The sequence below is a fragment of the Hylobates moloch genome, unplaced genomic scaffold (genome assembly GCF_009828535.3).
Source record: "Hylobates moloch isolate HMO894 unplaced genomic scaffold, HMol_V3 SCAFFOLD_4, whole genome shotgun sequence".
Lineage (NCBI taxonomy): Eukaryota > Metazoa > Chordata > Mammalia > Primates > Hylobatidae > Hylobates > Hylobates moloch.
Window position 1 is genome coordinate 90,660,392 of NW_026652279.1, and position 26,069 is coordinate 90,686,460.

The 26,069-nt window shown below is 36.9% G+C and overlaps 1 protein-coding gene and 1 long non-coding RNA gene across 8 annotated transcripts in view; one reads left to right on the plus strand and one right to left on the minus strand.

Moving 5' to 3' along the window:
- The window catches only part of LOC131383286 (uncharacterized), a 102,623-nt gene that overhangs the window by 73,748 nt on the left and 2,806 nt on the right, over positions 1 to 26,069 (minus strand). Inside the window, exons 3-5 of one of the 2 annotated variants that reach the window (XR_009213195.1) lie at positions 21,950 to 22,219; positions 14,956 to 15,146; positions 6,243 to 7,038 (exon numbers count right to left, since the gene is read on the minus strand). The exons of the other annotated variant lie outside the window; for it this stretch is intronic. This is a non-coding gene — a long non-coding RNA (uncharacterized LOC131383286). Of the gene's footprint in view, positions 1 to 6,242; positions 7,039 to 14,955; positions 15,147 to 21,949; positions 22,220 to 26,069 lie in introns of those variants that run through there. 2 annotated transcript variants of the gene reach the window in all.
- Positions 1 to 26,069, plus strand: part of KATNAL1 (katanin catalytic subunit A1 like 1) — a 111,543-nt gene that overhangs the window by 36,037 nt on the left and 49,437 nt on the right. For all 6 annotated transcript variants that reach the window (XM_032150547.1, XM_058437718.1, XM_032150548.2 and 3 more), the window contains exons 4-6: positions 8,833 to 9,001; positions 22,735 to 22,862; positions 23,254 to 23,359. In XM_032150547.1, the coding sequence (XP_032006438.1) occupies positions 8,833 to 9,001; positions 22,735 to 22,862; positions 23,254 to 23,359 (403 nt within the window). The remainder of the gene's footprint in view (positions 1 to 8,832; positions 9,002 to 22,734; positions 22,863 to 23,253; positions 23,360 to 26,069) is intronic.

Genomic DNA, 26,069 nt, shown 5'->3' on the forward strand with positions numbered 1-26,069 from the left:
TCTGTCACCCAGGCTGGAGTGCAGTGGCGCGATCTCAGCTCACTGCAACCTCTGCCTCCTGGGTTCAGGCGATTCTCCTGCCTCAGCCTCCTGAGTAGCTGGGATTACAGGCGTGAGCCACCACATCCAGCTAATATTTGTATTTTTAGTAGAGACAGGGTTTCACCACGTCAGTCAGGCTGATCTCGAACTCCTGACCTCATGATCTGCCCTCCTCGGCCTCCCAAAGTGCTGGGATTATAGGCATAAGCCACTGTGCCCGGCCTCTTTTTTCTTAATTACAGGAAATCCTGCTGCTCTTCAGTCATTGCAGTATTAGGACTGAATTCTTGAAAATACCAAACAGCTTCCTCACTTAATAGTGAAATGCCTCTTCTCTGGACTTACATTGTTTAACCTTCGTAATACTTGATAATGTCGACTACCTTCTTTGGAACTCTCTTTTTCCCTCCTAAGGCCTCTGTGACATTACACAATTCTGGTTTTTTTCCTCTTTTCTTTTATTCTGACTGCAGCTTCTTTCTCTTATCTCTTCCACTTGTTGCTCCCTAGTCCTTAGCTTTGTGAGCCCTGTGGAGCCAAAGAGCAGTAGAAAGAAGGTCCTTACCCTCCAGGAGCACATGTTTTCTTTGCACAGAACTTGACAATTCACCAGGCTACAAGGGTTCTGATATAGTTTGGATCTATGTCCCTGCCCACATCTCATGTTGAATTGTAATCTCTAATGTTGGTGGAGGGGCCTGGTGGAAGGTGATTAGATCACAGGGGTGGATTTCCCCCTTTGGTGCTGTTCTCATGATAGAGTTCTCAAGAGATCTGGTCGTTAAAAAGTGTGTAGCACCTCTCCTACCTTCCCCACCGCCCCCTCCCCCCCAGCCTCTTGCTGGTCTGGCCATGTGATGTGTCTGCTCTCCCTTCACCTTCTGCCATGATTGTAAGTTTCCTGAGGCTTCTCCAGAAGCTGAACAGATGCCAGTTTCCTGTACAGCCTGCTGAACTGTGAACCAATAACACCTCTTTTCTTTGTAAATTACCCAGTCTCAGGTATTTCTTTATAGCAGTGCAAGAACAGGTTCTTCTCCTAGCCCTACCACATGGCTTCTCTGAGGACAGATCATTCAACCTGTCCCTCATTTTCCTCCTCTGTAAGTTGGGGATCAATATGAAAATTACTTCATAGGGTTATTATGAGAATTAAATGATTTAACCCATGTAAAGTGTGAAGAACATCTGGACACATAGGAAGAGCTCAAGATGTGTTTGCCATTTTCATTGCCTATCCCTTACTTCCATGCCACTTGATGTTCACATGGCAAATGCCCTCACCGCATCTGTTCAAGTGTCACGTAGAGTCCTACCCTGACCACCCTATTTAAAATATTTACCCCTTCACTGTAACCACTCTTGTTCCCTTAGCTTTGTTTTTCTTTATAGTACTCATTGCCACTCGATATTATTATGTTATATATTATACTACATTTTGTGTGTGTTACCGTCCCTGCTAGATTGTAAGCTTTGTAAGGTCAGGGCCTTTTGTTTGCTGCTTCACCCCCAGCACCAAGAATATTGCCTGCCACGGTGTGAGTATTCAATAAATATTTGTTGAAAGAAGTAGTAAATAAAATGCTTATTTAGGTTTATTCATGTGTTTGCCAATGGTTTTATTTACCATTTCTTGCATTTCACTATTTCTAGATTCAGTTTCATCCTTGCTGAAGAATATTTAGTAGTTTTTACAGCCAAGGTCTCTATTAGTGGTAAACTAACAGTTCTTTTCTCAAAATATCTGTATTTTCCTGTCACTCTTACATGATGTTTTAGTATGAAATACTAGTTTGGTAGTTAGTCTCTATGCTTTGAAGATGACATTAGTAATAGTATTTTGTCTTCTGGCTTGTATTATCAGTCTGTTTGTTGTTTGTTTATAGGTAACTTTTTTTCCATTGGTTTTAAGGTTTTTTTTTTGGTCTTTGGGTTAAACAGTGTCACTATGAATTATTTAAGTGTAGATTTATTTTTATTTATACTACTTAAGACTTGTGCATCTTTTGCTCGAAAATTTTTAAATGCTTCTAATCATATTAAACATTTATTTTGTAGCCTATAGCTGGTAGTTCTCCTATCAAAGTTATTGAGAGTCATTTTGCTTTTTGTTATTTCTCGTGAGCCTTGTTTGTGGTAAAGTTGAGAACGTTTCTTCAGCAAGGATTTAACAAGTCATTTCAATATGTGGCTTGTTTGGAAGAAGGTGTCACTCCTGAGACATCTGTGTTTGCTTCAGCCAGGTGCCTTAGGGATGTTACCTGCCTAGGCCCACTTTTAGGCCCACTTTCTCTGCTTAAGGTAGAGTAAAATTGAGTCACAAATCCCATGAGGATGGGCCCTTTGCTACTATATCTAGGGGGCACTTTCGCTTCACTCTACAAATGTAGAATGTAGACCCAAGTAGAAAAATGTACTTATTTATTCTGTCTTTAAAATTCTACCCTTTACCAAGGTGGTTGTCCTTTGAGGGTCCTGGCTTTATGTGGTAGTCTCAATTCAACTTCTTTGACTTGTGTCAATTCAACTTCTTTGACTTGTGTGGGCCTACGATCCTGTCTCAGATTTCACTTGTGGTCAGTAAATCTCAAGCCCTCAGACGTCTTGAGGCCCAAAACACTGAAGGACTGCCATGTCTTCAGCTCCTGTGCTTCTGTTTCTCTCTCTCTCTCTCGGCTATTAGGTATTTCACTTACCTTATGGTAAGATCAGCTATGTATATAAAAGGATATTGGTTACATTTTCCCTAGAATTCCTGCATTTTTTATTGTGGGAAGGTTTTCAGCTTGTTTATTTTTGTTGTCACTACATATTATTTTTGTAGTTCTATTACCAGTTCTTGAGGGGCTTATCTTACAATTTGTTGTTTTTTGTGACTTGTTTATATTTGAGTTGAGGATTCTTCTTCAGCAAGGCTTTAGTTACAGGGTTTATGTGAACAGAAAGAGATGTCTAGTATAATTGTAAAATATGTATGTACATTCAGCTAAATTATAGGCTTAGTGAATCCTGGCAGTATGTCACATGTTTTTAGTATCCACTTGGTTTTATAAATCAGTAGAATAATTTAAGAAGTTGCCAATAAACTGGACAAGGACCTGTGAGAATTTATCTAAAGTTCAACTGACACTATTTTATTATCTGTAGAGTAGAAGTTGTATAGTCCTGATAATATGAGAAAATATCATCATTCATCAAGTTTTAAAGTCTTTAAAGTTAGGCAAAAAATAAATATCTTAGGTTTTTCAAGTTCAGAGATTTTTAGAATTTAATGGTAAAGGCAATGACCTATCTGTAGAGCCAAAGAAAAGCAAGATACAGGCGGTGATTAACTTGCCTGGGAGTGATGGAATTCCATCATTAGTGAAAGGTTTAGTAGTTTTCACACCCCTTGCCCCACTCTTGAATTGATTGAATGAATGGCTTAGCAACTTTAAATAAGATTTAGTATGGCTCATCAGAAACACTGACAAGAATCCACTCAATATCCCAGTTTAAATAACTGTTGTGGGTAACATCAAAATGCTAGGAATCCAACCCCCAACATATTAAATGGGATTGTATAATTTTTGGTGTGAGAAGTATGTCTATAGCTCCAGATCTTAAACCATCTGAAATTTCTGGTTTACTATTACCTTGGTTAAGTTGGATGATAAGTGTTTTCTGTAGTAGTTAAGCAGATCTTTTAACTCCAGGAAGATTTAAAATTATGGCTAGACATGTCTAAGAGGATAAAAACTATGGTAATAATATTTTTCTGTTAAAGGATATGTATATATTTGCATATTTGTTTTTTATGTACTTGGAATATTTAAGAAAATAGGCTAATGAGGGTGACATGCATGCAAGTCCACTTTAAATGTATTATGGAATAATTTCGACTTGTGATTTTTTTCGTACATGAAAATGTATGTTAAGTACTTTACTGGAACTCTTAGGAGAAATTTAATATTATCTTATTTGTACACTTAATTTATTATAAGTTTATAAAAGTAATTATATGTAAATTATGCTTTACTAAGTAAGACAAGAACTAAGAAGAAAATATATTAAATTAATATTGGTTACAAAATTCTGGTGGCATTTTATTAACCAGGTTTGTAAATGGGACCAAGCATTATTTTAACATCTCTTAAAAGCGGGCCAGATGCACTGGCTCACCCCTGTGATCCCAGCACTTTGGGAGGCCGAGGTGGGCAGATCACTTGAGGACAGGAGTTCAAGACCAGCCTGGCCCACGTGGTGAAACCCTGTCTCCACAAAAATACAAAAATTAGCTGGGCATGGTGGCACATTCCTGTAATCCCAGCTGAGGTAGGAGAATCGCTTGAACCTGGGAGGCAGAGGTTGCAGTGAGCTGAGATTGTGCCACTGCACTCCAGCCTGGGCAGCAGAGTGGGTGAGACATTTTTTTTGGTTCTTTTTTTGTTTTTTTTTGTTGTTGTTGTTTTTGTTTTGTTTTGTTTTTGAGATGGAGTTTCGTTCATGTTGCCCAGGCTGGAGTGCAGTGGCGTGATCTCAGCTCACGGCAACCTCCGCCTCCTGGGTTCAAGTGATTCTCCTGCCCCAGCCTCCCAAGTAGCTGGGATTATAGGCGCCTGCCACCATGCCTGGCTAATTTTTTGTATTTTTAGTAGAGATGGGGTTTCGCCATGTTGGGCAGGCCGGTCTTGAATTCCTGACCTCAGGTGATCTGCCCGCCTCAGCCTCTCAAAGTGCTGGGATTACAGGTATGAGCCACCATACCTGGCCGAGAGACTGATTTAAAAAAAAATAATAATAAATCTCTTAAAAGTGACTTCTAAAATCTGCTAGGCTCATACATAGAAAAAAAAATTGTAGCTGAGTCTGAAAGCTTTAAGGAAAAAGTTATTTTTTGCATTTTTAAATTTAATAAGTTGAATATTTTAAAAACCAAAGTAAGCCTTTGAAGAGTATTCTCTGCACAAAAAGCACCCTTGAGGGTACAAAACAACTCATATCAACTCGTATCATACCATTGTCTTGGTGCTCACTATATTTCTGAATGTGACTGATTTGCTTAGATAATGAGGGAATGCTTTTTTTTTTTCTTTGAGCTGGAGCCTTGCTCTGTGGCCCAGGCTGGAATGCAATGGCACAATCTCAACTCACTGCAACCTTTGCCTCTCAGGTTCAAGTGATTCTCCTGCCTCAGCCTCCCGAGTAGCTGGGATTACAGGTGCCCACCACCACGTACAGCTGATTTGTGTATTTTTAGTAGAGACAGGGTTTCGCCATGTTGGTGTGGCTGGTCTGGAACTCCTGACCTGAAGTGATCTGCCTGTCTCGGCCTCCCAGAGTGCTGGGATCACAAGTGTGAGCCACTGTGTCCGACCCTTAATAAAGCCTTTTACGTTGTATAGCATAGTGCCTTTCATTCAGTAAGATTTAGCTATTTGTTGAAAGGATTAGTAATATTTTAAAGATTCCTACTTACAATATTTGTTTATAATTTGATAGCAAATAATTTAAAAATTCTAAAGTCCTTTTTAGAACCAGAAGTTATCCTCAGTGATTGAATTCTGGAAAGTCACTTGGTTTGCGAAGACACCACTGAAATTTAGTAGAAAAAGGTGGGTCTTATCAGTAAATGCTTCTGGGGTAATTGATTATCCATTTGGGTGAAAAAAAAATCGAGATTCTCTTCTTCCCCACCTCATGTCATACAAAAATTAATATAAAATAATCAATACCTAAAATATTAGAAGTAATAAAGTAAAACTTCTAGAAAACATGGGAGGGATATCATCATGATCTCGGGGTAGGCAAAGATTTATTAAACTGGCCATTAAAGCATTAAATATAAAATATTGATAAATTGAACTTCTAGAATTATGACCTTCTCTTTATCAAGAAAGATACCATTAAGAGAGGTAAAATACCTTTTTAACAGACTTGCACCTGTACATGTACCCTTGAATCTAAAATAAAAGTTGAAAATAAAATGCAAAAATAAAAAAGCAAATCACACACTGGGAGAAGATATTTGCAAAGCATGTATGTGACAGAGGACTTGTATCTAGACTATATAAAGCAGTACCAATAGGAACATTTACATATAATATTGATATTTAATATAGCTTAGAGGAAGTATTGGATTTCAAAGGAGATGAGGCTTATTTGCATGTGATAGAATAAGGCATATTTCTTACTCCTATAGGGAAGTCTCAAATAGAATTGAGCACAGTATAGATACTTTTGTCTTTCACCTGCAGATCTAACCAGTTAATTCTCTAAATTTGAAGTGCTATAAGCTAGTACAATGTCAGTCTGTTTGACCTTTAGGGCAGAGGTCAAGGATGCTATGTAATCCTACTAAAGTCTCTTTTTAAAGAGAGACTAGTAAAAGAAGCCTTGAGACCTTTATTGTTTACACAGCCTGGAAGCTGTCACTGAGTCCTTCAATTGAAGCATGACATTGTGCAGTGATGCACTAGTGGACAAAGAAGTACGGAACAGAATCAAGGATGTCCTTTGGGAAGTCCACAGAGTCTGTTACAAATGTAATATCCAATTGCAGCGAGATGGAACGGAAGACTTACAAAGCAGAGGCACACTTCCTATGAGACAGGGGCTTTGCCACAAACGACACATCTGGCTTCCTGAGCAGTTTCACTCAGACCATTTAGGAGCCCGTCAGAATATTGAGTGGCAGGACAAGGTCAGTAATGGCAAACACTCAGAATGCAGCCTGTGTAAGAGCTTTGAACCAGTTCTTCCACAATACAGCTTTACTGAGCGGGATGCGTGTGCAGAATGGACTACAGCAGGACTCCTAGGCGGCCGCTGAATCGCAAGCTGAGGTGGGAAAGCACAAGCTGAGGAGGCAGAAGAATGTTGTCTGAGACCTGCTGCAGTGCACCCCGAGCAGTGAGGTCCAGCAGAGCGAGCCCAGCCATGGGCGAGCAGCCTGGCATCCAGCTGGGAGGGATGGGCTTGCTGTTGGTGAGTGGAGGCTCTGGCTAGCTTTTGAGTCTGAAAAGCAGGACCACAAAGAAAACAGACTATTTAAATAGCAGGTGAAGCTACTTACAAAAGATCAGACTTGATGCAAATTCTGTGTGGAAAAGATTGTTGGTCTCATTTCATTGTCTTTGGCCATACCCATAAATCTGATTCAGGAAAGACATTTATATGTACACAAGTATATACAAATAAAAGTAAAGTTTTACTCTATTACTTTCCATCAAAAAAAAAAATTAGGTCAAAAAACAGTGGTCACATTGAAATACTAGAAATAGAGCAATTTAACAATTACAATTTTGTATTCTTTACCAGACTCATCACATTTTTATTTTATAGGCAGAATGCTTAAAAGACTACTAATGTCCTAAAGATAATAATGTAATAATACTTTAAATTTCAAAATGCCTCATAGCCATTACTATGCACTATTTTGTAGTTCCTTTCCTGTGGATTTCTTTCACAAGATTGCTTGTCTTTGTCTCCTCCTGGGGTCAGTGTGGTAGAGGCCATATACCACCTAATGGGGGCCTCAGTAAATACTTGTTTAACTGTACTGAACTCCAAGGATTAAGATGTCAGTGTATGGTTACCTCATAGATAGACATAATGGTTTTCGCCAGCCTTCTAGAAATTTCACGATGTAGTTTAATTCCAACATCTAAATATGCTATATCAGACTTGCAACATGTTAACACATTTTTTTCTTTTTTTTTTCTTTTTCTTACCATTTTGGCCCTTAGTTTGCAACCTTCATGGCTTTTTATCCATCTTCCTATCTTTGAATTATGCATATGTGTCACCTTTTCTGATATGAGGAATGGAACTCCATGATGAGTTAGGTGAATTATAAGTGTGAGGCTGGAAAGGGGATAATAATAGATACGGCATGTGGTTAAAAATGGAATACACATATGGGATCTGGAGGGCTACAGATACATACATAGCTATAGAGAGAGAAAAGGTAGGAAAATAGAGGTAGAGACATTTCAAGAGAGAACTAAGATTAGACACAAAGTGATAAGAGTCCCTTTCCCAAGAATCAAAAAGAGACAAAAACTGTGCTGAGAAGCCTCAAAACTTTAGTGTTTGCAGGAGACAAGTTCCACAGTAGATGAAACAAAATATGCTATTTTGAATGCATACTTATATGTATTTATCAAAATTTTTAATCACATTTGGAGGACTGTATAATTTGAATGATTCTGTGATTTTTAGACATTCTCAAAACATGAATATTTTAAAACATAAATTACTTAAAGAAGATTTCATTGTTAGCTCTGCCATTTATAATTTGATGAATGAAATGTTTAATTTTCCATTATAGAAGCAGAGAAAATCATCTTGGTCGTAAAACAGAAATTAGTAAACTGTACAAATAGACTTATTTAGAATTCCTGTCCTTACAGCTTTTAATGCTTTTTTCTAAAAAAAAAGTTACTTATTCTTGGTTTAGGACAGTAATGAATAAAATTATTGCCTTTCCATTATGTTGTTAAGATTATTAGATGGGGATAGTCTGTGTTGCCCTCTATTGGTGATTCATAATTAACTTTTGACAGAATAATTGCTGCTGTATGTGTCATTTATGTGTATTTAATAATTGTATCAGCCAGTATATTTTAGAAAAAAGAATTTGGGAAAACCATCCTAATAGTTGTGGCCATGAATTGGCCAAAGGTGAAAAAATTAGATTTCAGGCTTTTTGATTTAACAATTTTATTGACTAAGATAGTATTGAGATACTTTTGCCTTTGATTAATTTTAATTTTAATTTCAATTTTTTTTTTTTTTTTTTTTTGTCAGAGCTCCACCTCAGATCAGGCGTCCCAATCGAGAAGTAAGACCTCTGAGGAAAGAAATGGCAGGAGTAGGAGCCCGGGGACCTGTAGGCCGAGCACATCCTATATCAAAGAGTGAAAAGCCTTCTACAAGTAGGGACAAGGACTATAGAGCAAGAGGGAGAGATGACAAGGCAAGATGCTGTCTTTCTGTAATTCACTCACTTGAAGCCCAGGACTTTTGGTGGATGTTATGATTTTTGTTGGCTTTTCAAGATACCCTGGTTTTGATGTGGAAGAGTTAGAAAAAAGTCTCATTCAAAGCCTAAGTAGTCTTTGTATTTTGAAGGCCATGCTGCAATGCAAATTACCTCAGAGGTGTAGTAAATATATATATACACATACATGTATAAAAATATTTAGTGAAATGGATCCCTTGTAAGAAAACGGCTTTAAAACTTTTTTGAAAAATAATAAGTATTCTGAATAGAAGTAAGCAATAAATGAAAACAGTTTTGGGGAAAGACAAGAAAGTAGATGTATATGTTCACAGAATAAGATGAGGGATATGATTTACTACTTCCAAAAATAAGTATCTTTGATTTATCTGTAGATTATAGTAGAACAAGATTTTTTTTTTTCCTTGAGAAGATTCCCCGTGCTTAGGGTTCATTGTGCACATTTACTTACTTAGGAAATTGATTGGTGAATAAACATAGTACTGGGTGGAAATTTTACTTCCCTTAAAATGGACTTAGGACAGTGGGTTGAAGATAATCTTACAGAGTAAGGAGGTAGCCAGGATGATCTGATGTGTCTCTTAGGCCTTAATTTTAGTAAAAAGAGAAAAATTTTTAAGTGATGGTATTTCCCGTTTCCACCGTGATGTCATAAATGAATGATAAGGTAATCGAATTGCCACAGAGAAGTTTCATTTTACTAGTTAGAGATTCAGGATCTGTCACCACATTCAGGTCATGATATGTATAATAAAGATATATCTAATAACAAGTGGTTATCCATCAAAACTGTATTTGAATATTTTTATTACATGTAATTTTGATCTGTAGATAAGGACTCTAGACCAACTTCCTAGGTCTTATATCCATAATACATAGACCATGATAGAATAAAATTGGTGTTTTCTGAATATTTCTGTTTATGAGATAGTTCAAAGACATATTCTACCTCCCTGCCTCAATAGGACACTGAAAATGAATTAAATTTTTTTAATGTTTGTAATTTGTGGGAGCTTTTATGCCATGAAACAGCAAGTGATTCTATTTCAGATCCTTTTTGGGATTAGTGAAGGGTAGTAATAAATACATTAACTTTTTAAATTTGTTCTCCCCATTATCAAAAGCCACATAAATGGATACTTGAAACTCTGTATCTTAAATATTATTTTTGTTTCTTTTCTTCATTTTTATGCAGCTAACATTGGTTTGCATTATAGAGAATACAGTAGGGGCTGAAATCCAACCTCCAGTTTGCTAGTAGCTTTTAGATAAACGTTTAGAACAGGCTAAGGAACTTTCAGTCTTGAATTTACATAAGAGAGGAACCATGGTCATGGTTTACTGGATGCTGCTTTGCTAGGCACTGTTCAAAGTGATTAAACAGTAATTCACGAAACAATACCGTGAAGTAGGTGTCTTACTATCCCCACTTTACAGATGAAGAAACTGGTACAGAGCGCTAAAACTTGCCAAGGTCTCACAGTAAGAGATGGAGACTGGAAGAATGGAATTTGTGAAATCACACATCTTTTTCCTGTTTAACCTTAAGATTTTTCATGTTATGTAGTATCCCCGCCTACCGAGCTAGATGAAAAGTCTGGGTTGGATTTACCAAAAGAGATCCAGAACAATTAAATGTTGGTTTTTAAATGTGACTCTTAAACAAAGAACAAAATAATCAAGCAGCATTTTTTGAATGTCAAATACATTTTTTTGTTTTTTGTTTTTTTTTTGAGACGGAGTCTCGCTCTCGCCCAGGCTGGAGTGCAGTGGTGCGATCTCGGCTTACTACAAGCTCCGCCTCCCAGGTTCACGCCATTCTTCTGCCTCAGCCTCCCAAGTAGCTGGGACTACAGGCACCCGCTACCATGCCCGGCTAATTTTTTTGTATTTTTAGTAGAGACGTTGTTTCACCGTGTTAGCCAGAATGGTCAATACATTTTTTTTTCTGGAAATTATAAATTGTCTTTCATTTATAATGTTATCAAATGATTCTATAAATCTTAGTTATTCTTTCATTGACATGTAAGTACTCGGAATGTCACCAGAGTAACCCTTTTATGTAAGAAAAGAAAAGAACTCCGCAGTTGTTTGGGGATAAAAGATATTTTCTGAGGCACTGTGGAAACAGAGGGGACTACAGTTTTTCAAAACAAACTCATGCAAACTTCATTAGCCTTTGAAAGGTATATTAGACTCAGTTACAATTTTCGTAACCACGCAAATATTCATGAGGATACTGAAGTTCCTAAAACTCACTGAAGGCTGCGATAGGATTTGAGGCAGCTTAGGTGAAACTAATAGATATCTACTTCTGCTAAAAGCTGATTTGGAAATGAGCGTTGGGGCCAGGGGCAGCAGCTCACGCCTGTAATCCTGGCACTTTGGGAGGCCAAGGCAGGTGAATCGCTTTAGCCCAGTAGTTCAAGACCAGCCTAGGCAACATAGTGTAACCCCGTCTCTACTGAAAACACAAAAATTAGCTGGGCGTGGTGATGCATGCCTGTAATCCCAGCTACTTGGGAGGCTGAGGCATGAGAATCGCTTGAACCTGGGAGGCAGAGGTTACAGTGAGCTGAGATCCAGCCACTGCACACCAGCCTGGGCAACAGAGTGAGACTCGGTCTCAAAAAAAAAAAAAAAAGGAAAATTAGTGTTGGAAGTACCCTCAGAAGTATGGGAGTCCCCAGTGTTTATTGTATTGGTTTTTCTTAAGATCAGTTTTGTGTGTTGCTACCAGCTTTAAAATTGAATCAGAATAGAACAGAAAATTCAGAGTTTATTGCCCATAAGTACAGTATTATTTTGATAAAAATTTATTTATAAAAATATATATAAATTTATTCATGTGTTTATGTGCACCAACTCATGATCCAGAATGCATTTATTACTTTGTGCCTGGGTCAGAATTTTGAAAGCTGCTGCAGCACTCTAACTACGTACTTAACTTTATAGATGTAAAAAAAAGTGAGGATAAGAGAAGTTAGACATATCTTGCTTAAGGTCCCTGGTATATTTTTGGATTTTTAATTTGGTGTTGAGAACTGTATGATGGAACAACTAATAATAGCAGTAGTAGCAAATGTTAGTCTTCCTTGAGTACACTTACCCTTTTTGAAGCTTTCTATAAAAAAAGCCCTCTTTGAAGCTTTTTATATTTATTGGTTTATTTGATCCCTGCATAATCCTGTGAGCTCAGCATTATTTTTCCTGTTTTATGTGTAAAGAAATTGAGACATTGAAGTCTTAACTGCAAATAGATGGTGAACTAGGATTCGAACCTTGTCTAATTGTAATACCTGAGTTTTTTAATCATTATGCTATATAGCCTCTTATTTGAAAATGTTTACTATCTTCTTATAAGAGTACCAGTTTATTTTCTGAGAGTGATTATCTTTTTTCTCTTTTTTAAAATTACTGACAGGCTTCAGGTTAGGTCCAAGCTTAAAATGCTGTTTTTCAGTAAGTAACAATCACTTTGCATAGTGATCTGTTGTTGAGGCTTTATCGTTTCCCCCCCGAGGTCTACAGGGTCATCCATAAGGCTAGTTAGTACTCTGTTTATTGAACACATCTTTATTAAGTGCACATTTTGTGTCAGTAATACTTCTAGGTGCTAGAAATACAAACGTTAATGAAATGTAGCTCCTGGCCTGAATAAATTAACTTTTAAGCTTTATTTTTTCAGTTTTATTTCATTGTATCTGGTCTCTTCTTCCTACTATAACAAAATAGCTTAGACGGGGTAATATAGAAGGAATAGAAATTTATTTGTCACAGTTTTGGAGGCTGGGAAGTCTAAGATCAAGCCACTAGCAGATTTGGTATCTGCTGAGGGTCTGTTCCTTCTGGATGGCACCTTCTTATGTGTCCTTACAGGATGGAAGGGGCCAAGAAGCTCCCTTGGGAATCTTTTATTAGGGCACTAATTCTGTTCATGAGGGCAGAAACCTCATTGACCTAACCACCTTCCAAAAACCCCATCTCCTAATAACATCATATTGGGGCTTAGATACCAACATGAATTTTGGAAGGATACAAACATTTAGACCATAGCTCCTGGGAAAATTGGATTTATTATTATTTTGCTATTTAAGCTTAGAGTCAAAGAGAAATATACATAGAAGTAATGAAAGGAATTTTTATTTAAGAAGGATAATCTAAAAGTAAAATATCAGGTAGTAGAAGAAATGTTTTTGTTTTATAACCTTAATTTATAAAACTGATTCTCAAGAATTTTTAAGATTATAGTTTTATGGTTAATTAACTGAGTGAAATGAGCAGTACTTCCATTATCTCATGATTAAAGCTATATATGCTTTTAAATAGAATTCAGATTAAAGTACCATAAATAATAATTCTCTGAATTCATTTTAACGTTGTTAAAGGACTTTATTTCGTTGAATTATACGTAACAAATGGCCATTTATCATGAGAAGGCTTTCCTTCTTATGAGTAAGTCTAGGGGTATCTGATATGGAGAGATGTTGCGAAGTAGATTGATGTATTCTTTTGAGAGCTATTGATTGATTATGCAAATGAACAGTGACCTCATAAAAAATATCTTTGAAGAAAAGTGCACAAATTATAAGGGTACTTTTTTGATGAATAATGATAATCTAGCCAGTGGTGTATATTAATAACTACTTTTATGAAAAAGTGTATGTGTGTATACACATTAAAGAATAAGATGATAGTGAAACAATAAAAACATATGCTAGAGCTTCACTCATCGATCAATGACTTGAGCAGTTTTCAAATACTGGAAGAATAATCAGATTTTTTGTGCTATTTACAGTGTAACAACAGCAAAAATGACATGGTTTTAAGTTTAGTTTGCATTATTAACATTTTCCCCATTACTTTTCTAAGTCTAGGCAGTCAAGAAAACAATAAATCAAGCCCTGATTTATAGCATTTGCTAATTGTATGATATAAATATCACCTATATGATGGATTTCAACATCATGTCACTGAACTCATAGTTGAGATGAGTTTGGATAGCAGCCTACCATTGTATGGTGTTTCCACCATAGAGATACAATAAACTATGGAACCTCAAGAGAATAGATAATAGTAAAATAATTAGGATGTTAGGAGTTTTGAGTATTTATTTCCTTTTTTAAAAATATAACTTATTCACAGTTTGTGTAATTTAATATTTATTAATGGCTGCATTTCACAGCTGGCTCACAAAATTTCTGAAAATTTAGTAGCTGACTCTCAAAAACTAGTAAGAAACAGCTTCAGCATCTCACTGCATGTAAGCCTTGTAATTCAGTGTAACCATCAGCTCTGGGGTCAAGAAATCGAACATTTGGCACCTCAGAAGCCATATTTATGATCCCTCCCAATCCTTGCCACTTACCTCTTTCCCAAAGGTAACCACTATTCTGACGATTTCTAATGCCATAAATTAATTATGCCTATTTTGGAACATTATGTACAGTAAGTATTCCTTTGTGTCCAGCTTTTTTTGTTCAACATGTATTTGTGAGATTATTTCCTGTTATATATATTTGTAGTTCATTTTCGTTGTCATATAGTAGTATATCACAGTTAAAATCTGTTTTCTTATTAATGGATATTTGGGTTGCTTTTAGCTTGAGACTCTTGTGAGTAATGCTGCTTTGGATGGTTTTCTGCTTATCCTTTGACATATATATGCATGCATTTCTAGTGAGCATATACCTAGGAGTTGAACTGCTGGGTCATAGGATATGCATAAATTAAACTAGTGAATAACACCAGTTTCCAAAGTGGTTATACAAGTTTTCCCTCTTACCCACAGGGGGGAAGTTTTAGTTGCTCCACATCCTTGTCAACACTTGATGTTGTCAGTCTTTTTTAGGTATAATCATATCTCATTGTGATTTTCCCAGGATATTTGCCATGTGTTGCATATTTACCTGATAATTTATGAGGTGGAAAGCGTTTTCGTATGTTCATTGGCTGTTTGTATCATCATGCCTTGTTTTTAAGAAATATCTTGTTCTGGCCGGGCGCGGTGGCTCACGCTTGTAATCCCAGCACTTTGGGAGGCCGAGGCGGGCGGATCACGAGGTCAGGAGATCGAGACCACGGTGAAACCCCGTCTCTACTAAAAATACAAAAAAAAAATTAGCCGGGCGTGGTGGCGGGCGCCTGTAGTCCCAGCTACTAGGAGAGGCTGAGGCAGGAGAATGGCGTGAACCCGGGAGGCGGAGCTTGCAGTGAGCCGAGATTGCGCCACTGCACTCCAGCCTGGGCGACAGAGCGAGACTCCGTCTCAAAAAAAAAAAAAAAAAAAAAAGAAATATCTTGTTCTGTCCTTTGAATATTAAGTTCCTCCACAAATTTTGTCTCTGGTGGTAGCTAATTTATAGTGCTGGGTTTGGTTTTTATTTTATTTTTTTACCTTGTTGTACTAGATTAAAGTAGTTTTTATATCTAAATAACTATTTGACCAAACTTGTGATTTAGAATTCTAAACCCGTTCGTGGAAATTTGCGCTATTCTGTTTTTTTACTCACCCACTGTTGATTTTCTTTTCCTGTGCAAATGTCAGCTTAGTCTTTGACGGGGGTGAGGTCTTAGGTCATAGGAAGAGTTGCATTCAAATATTTTAACCTCTTATTCAGAAGACTAATACACATGTTTTTCTTAGACTGAACAGTCTTACTGTATTTCAGCCTTGCCAAGTGAGAGTGCTTTAGCCTCTTGATTTTAGAATTTGTATATCCTTATTGAACTATCTTAAGTTTCCCACTTTCAAGGCTATTTTAATAGGAGTGTATTAGCTCTTATTTAATGTGGTATTTGGTATTTCTTATATAGTAAGATTGAATGTGGGGCCTTAATAGCCATATATGTTTTTTCTTATCCTCTCTCAGACTCTACCACTCATTTTAGCCATTCTGTATACTACAGAAAGTGTAAAATAAAACATGAGAGAACACACTGTCCCTGGCTTGTTGGCATCAGAGCAGCCAGAGAGTTCCTCTTAAATATAGGTCAGATTGTGTCTTCTGCTCATAACTTTCAGTGGCTTCTTATCTTAGATTAAATGCCAAGTCCTTATAATGGCCTACAAGGCTCTGCATAGTCTGGCATCCATTTCTTCTTTGACCTCATCTTCTTTCTCCCCTCATCTCATTTCTTTCTGTTGGCTTCTGTGTTGTTCCTCAGATTTGTGAAGTGTATGCTGACTGTGACAGATTTGAGCTTGCTATTCTGTCTCTGTTTTACTATGTATTTTACTTATTAATATATTGTGCCTCCTAAGTTGAATATATGCTTCATGAGGGCAGGGGTTTCTGTTTGGTTCGCTGTGATATCCCTGGTGCTTAGAATAGTGCTTGTCACATAGTACTGGCAAATATTGTTGAAAGAACATATATATTGATAGGTGTGCAGAATGATATGGATTCATAATTTCAATTTAAATGTATTAACACTCAAATGCAGGGCATGATACTGAAATTAGTAAGCACTGTTTGCATTTATTAACTTATTTTACTTTGTAAAATAAAGTCTTAAGAGTGGGATGCAATTTAGAAACCTTGTCTAACTTTTCCTCTGTTGTTTCTCACATTGGGGTGAGAGTAGCCCAGGGGTGTGCAGCAGTATGCTAGAGTACAAAGTGGTTGAAAGCACTGAATCTGGAGCTGTATTCCCTAGGATCTTGCTGCATGTCCTTGGGCAATTTACTTACCCTCTCTGTGCCTTGGTTTTCTCATCTATGAGATGGAAATAATAAGAGTACCTACCTCATAGGACTTTTAGGATTAGTAAGTTAAATATATCCAGTGCTTAGAACAATACATGGCACATCGAGTAGGCAGTATATGAGTTTTAATTATCATTGTAACATGAAAGTGGGGGACTAACACAGATATGAAATAGAATACAAAATCACTTTTTAAAAAAAGAAATAATTGCCATTCTAATTGGTGTGAGATGGTATCTCATTGTGGTTTTGATTTGCATTTCTCTAATGACCAGTGATGATGAGCTTTCTTCCTATGTTTGTTGGCCACATAAATATCTTCTTTTGAGAAGTGTTTGTTCATATCCTTTGCCCACTTTTTGATGGGGTTTTTTGTTTTTTTTTCTTGTAAATTTAAGTTCCTTGTGGATTGTGGATATTATTAGCCCTTTGTCAGATGGATAGATTGCAAAAATTTTCTCCCATTCTGTAGGTTGCCTGTTCGCTCTGATGATAGTTTCTTTTGCTGTGCAGAAGCTCTTTAGTTTAATTGGATCCCATTTGTCAATTTCGGCTTTTGTTGCAATTGCTTTGGTGTTTTAGTCATGAAGTCTTTACCCATGCCTATGTCCTGAATGCTATTGCCTAGGTTTTCTTCTAGGGTTTTTATGGTTTTAGGTGTTATGTTTAAGTCTTTAATCCATCTTGAGTTAATTTTTGTATAAGGTATAAGGAAGGGGTCCAGTTTCAGTTTTCTGCATATGGCTAGCCAATTTTCCCAACACCATTTATTAAATAGGGAATCCTTTCCCCATTGCTTGTTTTTGTCAGGTTTGTCAATGATCAGATGGTTGTAGATGTGTGGCATTATTTCTGAGGCCTCTGTTCTGTTCCATTGGTCTATATATCTGGTTTGGTACCAGTACCATGCTGTTTTGGTTACTGTAGCTTTGTAGTATAGTTTGAAGTCAGGTAGCATGATGCCTTCGGCTTTGTTCTTTTTGCTTAGGATTGTCTTGGCTATATGGGCTGTTTTTGGTTCCATATGAAATTTAAAGTAGTTTTTTTCTAATTCTGTGAAGAAAGTCAATGGTAGCTTGATGGGGATAGCATTGAATCTGTAAATTACGTTGGGCAGTATGGCCATTTTCACGATATTGATTCTTCTATCCATGAGCATGGAATGTTTTTCCGTTAGTTTGTGTCCTCTCTTATATCCTTGAGCAGTGGTTTGTAGTTCTCCTTGAAGAGGTCCTACACATCCCTTGTAAGTTGTATTCCTAGGTATTTTATTCTCTTTGTAGCAGTTGTGAATGGGAGTTCACTCATGATTTGGCTATTATTGTTATATAGGAATGCTTGTGATTTTTGCACGTTGATTTTTGTATCCTGAGACTTTGCTGAAGTTGCTTATCAGCTTAAGGAGATTTTGGGCTGAGACAATAGGGTTTTCTAAATATACAGTCGTGTCATCTGCAAACAGAGACAATTTGACTTTCTCTCTTCCTATTTGAATCCCCTTTATTTCTTTCTCTTTCCTGATTGCCCTGGCCAGAACTTCCAATACTGTGTTGAATAGGAGTGGTGAGAGAGGGCATCCTTGTCTTGTGCCAGTATTCAAAGGGAATGCTTCCAGCTTTTGCCCATTCAGTGTGATATTGGCTGTGGGTTTGTCATGAATAGGTCTTATTATTTTGAGATATGTTCCACCGATATCTAGTTTATTGGGAGTTTTTAGCATGAAGGGGTGTTGAATTTTATCGAAGGCCTTTTCTGCATGTATTGAGATCATCACGTGGTTTTTGTCATTGATACTGTTCATGTGATGGATTACGTTTTTGATTTGCGTATGTTGAACTAGCCTTGCATCCCAGGGATGAAACCGACTTGATTATGGTAGATAAGTTTTTTGATGTGCTGCTGGATTCAGTTTGCCAGTATTTTATTGAGAATTTTTGCTTTAATGTTCATCAGGGATATTGACCTGAAATTATCTTTTTTTGTTGTGACTTTGCCAGGTTTTGGTATCAGGAAGATGCTGGCCTCATAAAATGAGCTAGGGAGGAGTCCCTGTTTTTTTTAATTGTTTGGAATAGTTTCAGAAGGAATTATACCAGCTCCTCTTTGTACCTCTGGTAGAATTTGGCTGTGAATCCGTCTGGTCCTGGGCTTTTTTTTGGTTGGCAGGCTATTAATTACTGTCTCAATTTCAGAACTTGTTATTGGCCTATCTAGGGATTCGACTTCTTCCTGGTTTAGTCTTGCTAGGGTGTATGTGTCCAGGAATTTATCCATTTCTTCTAGATTTTCTAGTTTATTTGCGTAGAGGTGTTTATAGTATTCTGTGATGGTAGTTTGTATTTCTGTGGAATCAGTGGTGATATCTGTTTTGTCATTTTTTATTATGTCTATTTGATTCTTCTGTCTTTTCTTCTTTATTAGTCTGGCTAGCGGTCTGTTTTGCTAATCTTTTCAAAAAACCAGCTCCTTGATTCATTGATTTTTTGAAGCGTTTGCTGGAAAGGGTATGGAGAAATAGGAACGCTTTTACACTGTTGTGGCAGTGTAAATTAGTTCAACCATTGTGGAAGACAGTGTGGCGATTCCTCAAGGATCTAGAACCAGAAATACCATTTGATCCAGCAATCCCATTACTGGGTATATACCCAAAGGATTATAAATCATTTTATAAAGACACATGCACACGTATGTTTATTGCAGTACTATTCACAATAGCAAAGACTTGGAACCAACCCAAATGCCCATCAGTGGTAGACTGGATAAAGAAAATGTGGCGCATATACCATGGAATACTATGCAGCCATAAAAAAGGATGAGTTCATGTCCTTTGCAGGGACATGGATGAAGCTGGAAACCATCATTCTCAGCAAACTAACACAGGAACAGAAAACCAAACACCACATATTCTCACTCATAAGTGGGAGTTGAACAATGAGAACACATGGACACAGGGAGGGGAACATCACACACTGGGGCGTGTTGTGGAGTGGGGGACTGGGGAAGGATAATATGAGGAGAAATACCTAATGTAGATGATGGGTTGATAGGTGCAGCAAACGACCATGGCATGTGTATACCTATGTAACAAACCTGCATGTTCTGCACATGTATCCTAGAACTTAAAGTATAATTAAAAAAAAAAAAGAAAGAAAAAGAAAAATAATGAGATTTCCAAGAAATTTTGCACTTTCTTTGGGCCATTGAAATCAGGCAACAGATGAATAAATTAGGCAAGTGAGAGGCAGTGGCTTTACAGGAAAAAGATCAGCTATAATTCAGCTTAGACATCCCTGTGACTATGACCTAGTGATTTTTATTACTAATTGGCCAGTAATTTCTGATGCGTGGTAGCTTACTACCTAATGAATTGATTCATCTGTTGGACAGAATCTATTAGAAAATTCTTTCTTTTGCTGATCTGAAATCTATCTATTTTGTTACTGGCCCTTGCTTTTTTTTTTGGCTTAATACCTAGTAGGCCTGTTGGTTGTATTGCCCCATTAGAATTTACTTCTTCAGCTTAAATGTCTCTAGTTTCCTTGGTCTTCCTCCGTATGACGTGAGTTTTGAACCCTTTATCATCTTGGATTATCCTTCACTGGGTGTAATTTATCAGTATTTCTCTTAAAATGCAGGACCCAGAGCTAGTAACTGATCATGTTTCACTTAATCTGCCAGTGTGAGAGGTTGTATAGTAAAATGTAAGAAACATTTGCATTTTAGGGCAAACTATATCATTAATTGACTATAATATTTGGTTAGTCACTTTGAGCCTAACTTTCCTCAAATAGAAGATTATCCAACACTAGTAAAAGATGAGTAACAAAGCTTTCTTGATATGGGAAATTTTGATATTAGTAAAAAGCTAAAATATTTTGCTTTCATGAGAAAAACAGTATATCAACCTTCATGCTAAAAATCAAATTCTTGCTAATATTGACCTTAGTCAACTCATATGAAAATCTAAGGAAAGAATTCTAAGAGCATTTCAGTGACATTGCAGTTAGTATTATTTATATACACTTAATAATATCTTGGGAGAGGTTAGCTTTATTTCCTTTAATAGTTTCCTCTAGGTATTGCATTTAATCTAGCTGTTTATATTTGATGTCTATATTCTAATTTAAGTATTTGTTATGAAGAATAACTGTCACCCATTTTAGTGATTTCCTGGTAAAACCAAATTAATTTTAGTTTTCCTAAGTCTGTTTTTTATAACCTCACCATTTTGATCTGAAAACGTTTCCAGAATCTTTTTTGTAGTCCTCGATCGGTATTCAAGTCTCATGTGTACCACTGAGAAACTTTGGGTTCTCAGGCAGGTCATTTAGCTGGCCTATACACATACACATACTTCTTCTGCATAGTGAGAGGCTTGTACTTCTTTGATTCTCCTCCTCTACCCTGTCCTCTATAGGAGCCAGAAGAAATCCAAACTCACCTCTGCCCATATCTTCAACCTCTTTCTTCTGCGCAATACCTTTTATCTATACTGGCTACTCAGGTTTTTTCACAGCACTTCACAGTTTATGTGTGTTTTTGCTTTATTTACTTGTTACTTGTTTCCCCCACTAGACTAGATGCTTGATGAGGACAGATAATGTATTTTCACTCACTGCTGTAAAACCTAATGCACAATAACATGTGTTGCACTTAGAAGATGCCCAAATATTTACTGTTTTTAAAATCCCATGATACTCCTATTACTTTGAGATAGGCATGCAGCTTTTTCTTTCTCCTGAGGTAGTGTTTATTAAGTTCTTTCCAGCCACTTGGACATTCGTATTAAAATGAAATTTTAATTTTAACTTGGTAAATATAAATTACAATGCCATATGAAGGCTCAAGCTCCAGATATGTCAGTTTCTGTTGTATTCTTTCGTTGATACCTTTCTAGAATAGTTTTTAAATGATTACAGAATGTTCCTAGTGATTTGTTTGAATATAACTTGGTAGCCTTGGCCTATCCGTACTATAAAATGTGACTCTAGCCTAGGCTTAAGTTCGTTGATGTTATGTTTGTTGTGCAGGTGCCAAAAATTTACTCCGTTTAATATTGTCAGTATTGATACCTGTCATCTGGAATGCAGGAATCTTCCTGAAAATTTACTAATAAATTTAATACTACTGCCATACTGCCCAGAAATAATTTATTTTTTTGGGTGAAGTACCAGAATACTATTTGGTCACTTAACCTAGTGGCTTAAAGGAACCAGAGTATCTGTCCAAGGGAGCCATTTAGTTTCCTCCACTCCAGCACTTGTGATTGAGCCTTTTGACTATTTCAGAGGTGGGATTGGAGAAGTTTGTCTTGTTCTGTTGTTTCTTTTCAGGTTGAAGTTTAGGAGATTGACTCATTTAGACCATTTTCTCATTTCGTTTTTACTCTAGGCAGTAACTGGGGCTAAAGCTCTGGGGAGGCACTTGGCTGTGCTTGCTGAAGTATTTCCATAGTTGGACTGTCTCTGGCAAATAAGTGAATTTCATTTAAAGCTCTTCAAAGCTGTGTAAATCTTGGCAGAACACCGTAGAAACCACAGCATAAAATTTCTTTTAAAACAACTATATTATTAAATGAAGAATTTGGGGTAAAGCTTATTGCTTTAATGGTCTTAATACTATTTAAAAAGATCCTTCCACATTAATATTCAAAATGTTCTCTAGTAGTGGTGGAAATCCTCTGCATCTACCAGTTCAAAGGTAGGCTTTCCCAGTCTTTTGGGATTTAGCAAGGATCAGTTTAGTCTTACCTGCAACTGTCCCTGCAAGAATGTAGATTTGAAGTTTTTAATAAAGTTGACCAGTTCATGTATTTCTGATGAATTAAATAGAGGAGAATGGCATTTGAGTAATCAGAAAATATTACTTTAAAATAATAAAAATTATTTAGAAAGTGATGGCATTATAATGTTTTCAAAGCGTAATGATGTTAACTAAATTATCCATTATTGACTAGTACTTTTTTTATACCTATCCCCAGGGAAGGAAGAATATGCAAGATGGTGCAAGTGATGGTGAAATGCCAAAATTTGATGGTGCTGGTTATGATAAGGATCTGGTGGAAGCCCTTGAAAGAGACATTGTATCCAGGAATCCTAGCATTCATTGGTTAGAGTCTTTCAAATTATTGAATTAAAGTAGAGGAGCACACAAGTTATAGGTTGTCTTGGTGTGAGTTTTCTCTTGTTATTCATTAATTTGATTATGACCACATCTATAATATGAAAGTATAGAATTGACGGGACAGTTCTGTTGAAGTAACCAAGGACATTTTACATGTTAATTTGACGTTGATATATAAATGACAAAAGTTGTTAATTCAATGACATGTCCTCATTAATAACTAATGTTTTCACTGATCTTTTTATGCAGTAAGAATTAGAATAATGTTCTTAATATGAGAATAATTTCGTAAGTAAAAAATATTAAAAGAATTAGTTTTGACCATAAATCAAAGATCCCTGAATAAACATTATGAAACTTCGCTGTTCTTTCAAAGGGATGACATAGCAGATCTGGAGGAAGCTAAGAAGTTGCTAAGGGAAGCTGTTGTTCTTCCAATGTGGATGCCTGACTTTTTCAAAGGGATTAGAAGGCCATGGAAGGTGAGAATTTATTAAATTGGTTTTGGTATAAGAATGCTACTTGGCATTGGAGTGAAAGGCAGCATTGCTGTAGTTTCTGATGTATTTAACCCATTTTGAAAAGGTTGGGAGAAGTTTATGTACACCCAAAACACCTGGATTTGAATTTGTAGTTGTGATGTGTTACATCTGCATAGCAGGAGAGATGGGCTTGGACTGTTGAAACTATATAGTCTTTAGGTCACTTCCCTCAGGGATGCTGAGCTAGAGATTAGTTTTAAGAATTTTCTAGATGTATGGTTCTGTAAATAAAAAGTTAAGCAGATTAAGCAGAAATAATGCATGGTCTTATAGAAGAAAGGTGTGATCAAACAGTTATTTTTCAAAAGTTGGGATATTTCTCACTGATGGTTAATTATTTTCTTTTAACTTGAAAACAAATGTTTTTTCTAGAAAGAGGTCTTCAGCTGTGTTTTAAAAAACTACTTCTTGGCCTGGTACCGTGGCTCACACCTGTAATCCCAGCACTTTGGGAGGCTGAGGAGGGTGGATCACGAGGCCAGAAGATCAAGACCATCCTGCCCAACATGGTGAAACCTCATCTCTACCAAAAATACAAAAATTAGCTGGTCATGGTGGTGCATGCCTGTAATCCCAGCTACTCAGGAGGCTGAGGCAGGAGAATCGCTTGAACCCGTGAGTCGGAGGTTGCAGTGAGCCAAGATCGCGCGACTACACTCCAGCCTGGCAACAGAGCGAGACTCTATCTCAAAAAAAAAAAAAAAAAAAGATCACTTCTTATGTCATTACAAAATATCTGACTTTATCAATTTATTCTGTCCTTGCTGTGCTTTTGTAGTATTTATTGGCAAACTGGATTAAAAAAATAAATTTAAAGATATATTTCTAAAGAATCTTTTTCCTGACCAAATATTTTTTTTCTGCAACAGTAGAATAAAATTCTTGAACTATTATTCTTTTTTAAAAAGTTATGTTTGAATTTTTTATGGATTTGTGAGAATAGATTATTTACTAAAATGGGACAATAAATGTATTTTATTTATTTTTTGATACTGAGTCTCACTCTGTTGCCCAGGCTGGTGTGCAGTGGCATGATCTTGGCTCACTGCAACCTCCGCCTCCTGGGTTCAAGCAATTCTTGTGCCTCAGCCTCCTGAGTAGCTGCAATTACAGGTGCGCGCCACCACGCCCAGCTAATTTTTGTATTTTTGGTAGAGGCTGGGTTTCGCCATGTTGGCCAGGCTGGTCTTGAACTCCTGGCCTCAAGTGAACCTCCCACCTTGGCCTCCCAAAATGCTGGGATTACAAGCATGAGCCACTGTTTCAGGCCTGATAAATGTGTTTTAAAGAATACATGAAAATAAGGAGACCTCAGAAATTTTTCAAGCTTATAAAATTGGTCTCAAAATGTAAATTCCAGAATTTCAGAACTGGAATGAGTCTTTGAGATCATCTTAAATCCCCACTATTTGACAGACTAGAAAATTGAAGTCCAAATAGGTTGTGACAACCATAATAGACCTTTAGAAAATTTAAAATTCAATGTGTCTCAGCTTCTTATGTTTATATGTGCATTTCCCTCCGCGGCACACTTTCTCCTGCATTGTGTGATACCATTCCTTTATCCATCAGGCACTTATTTAGCCCTGTTATATGTAATTACGGTTCCTTGTTTTTCAAGACATAGTCCCTGAGCTGTGAGACATCCTAAATGGAGAGTTGGGCAGTTACACATAGCTTTCAGTGTTAGGCACTAGCAGAGCCTAATGGGTGTTACAGTCCACATGTGCTTGGAAAGCTCAGCAAAGCACAAACATGACATGATTAAAGAAGGCTTTATGCTTGAGGATGTGGGATTCAAGCTGCAATTTGTAGGATTATGAGGATTTCACTATGTTGGAGGAGACATTTTGGAAATGTAGGAACTTAGGGATGAATGACGTGAGCGGTGGAATATAGTGAGAAAGTGTAAGTGTGTTTGGGAAATAGATGCATTGAAGTTTTGTAAGGAAGGCAGCATAGAATATTGGTAAGGGGCACAGATCCTGGATCCAGACTGGGTGCATGCGAATTCTAGCCCTTTCCACTTATTCTGTGATCTTGAGCAAGTTATGAAACTTCTCCATGACTCAGTTTCCTTATCTATAAAATGGGAATAGTAATGGTTTTCTCATAGGGTATAGTGAGGTTAAAAGGAGTTAATGAGGCCTTAGAACTATGTAAATGTTGAAAAAATAAATTAGTGGAAGATTCAAATGGGAAGGTAGGTTGAGGCCAGATTGTATTTCCCAGGAGTTCGATTCTTTTTCTGTAGGTGTTTGGGAGGCTTCTTTGAGCAGATAGGTAGCATAGTTAAATCGGTGAGTTGGGAAAAACAATCTGGTTGCAATGAGCACAGAAAGATGGGAGGCAACAAGCATGTTCAGAAGTGATTGGCAGTAGTTTAGGCTTAAAATTCAAAGAGCCTGAATTGGGATGGTGATAATGAATTAGGAATGGAAGGACAGATGCTAGTGATATTTAATGAAGGAAGTTGGTAACCTTTTGGATGTAATATATAAGTCAAGAAGGCAGGTGCAAAGATAATTGGGTTTTGCCTATGGCAAAATAGTGATGATAACATAAATGTGGAGCTGAGGAAGGGAGAAGGACACTGGTTTATTGTTCTTGATGTTGAAAGTTCAGTAGGAGCAGGGAAAGGGGGTGCTTC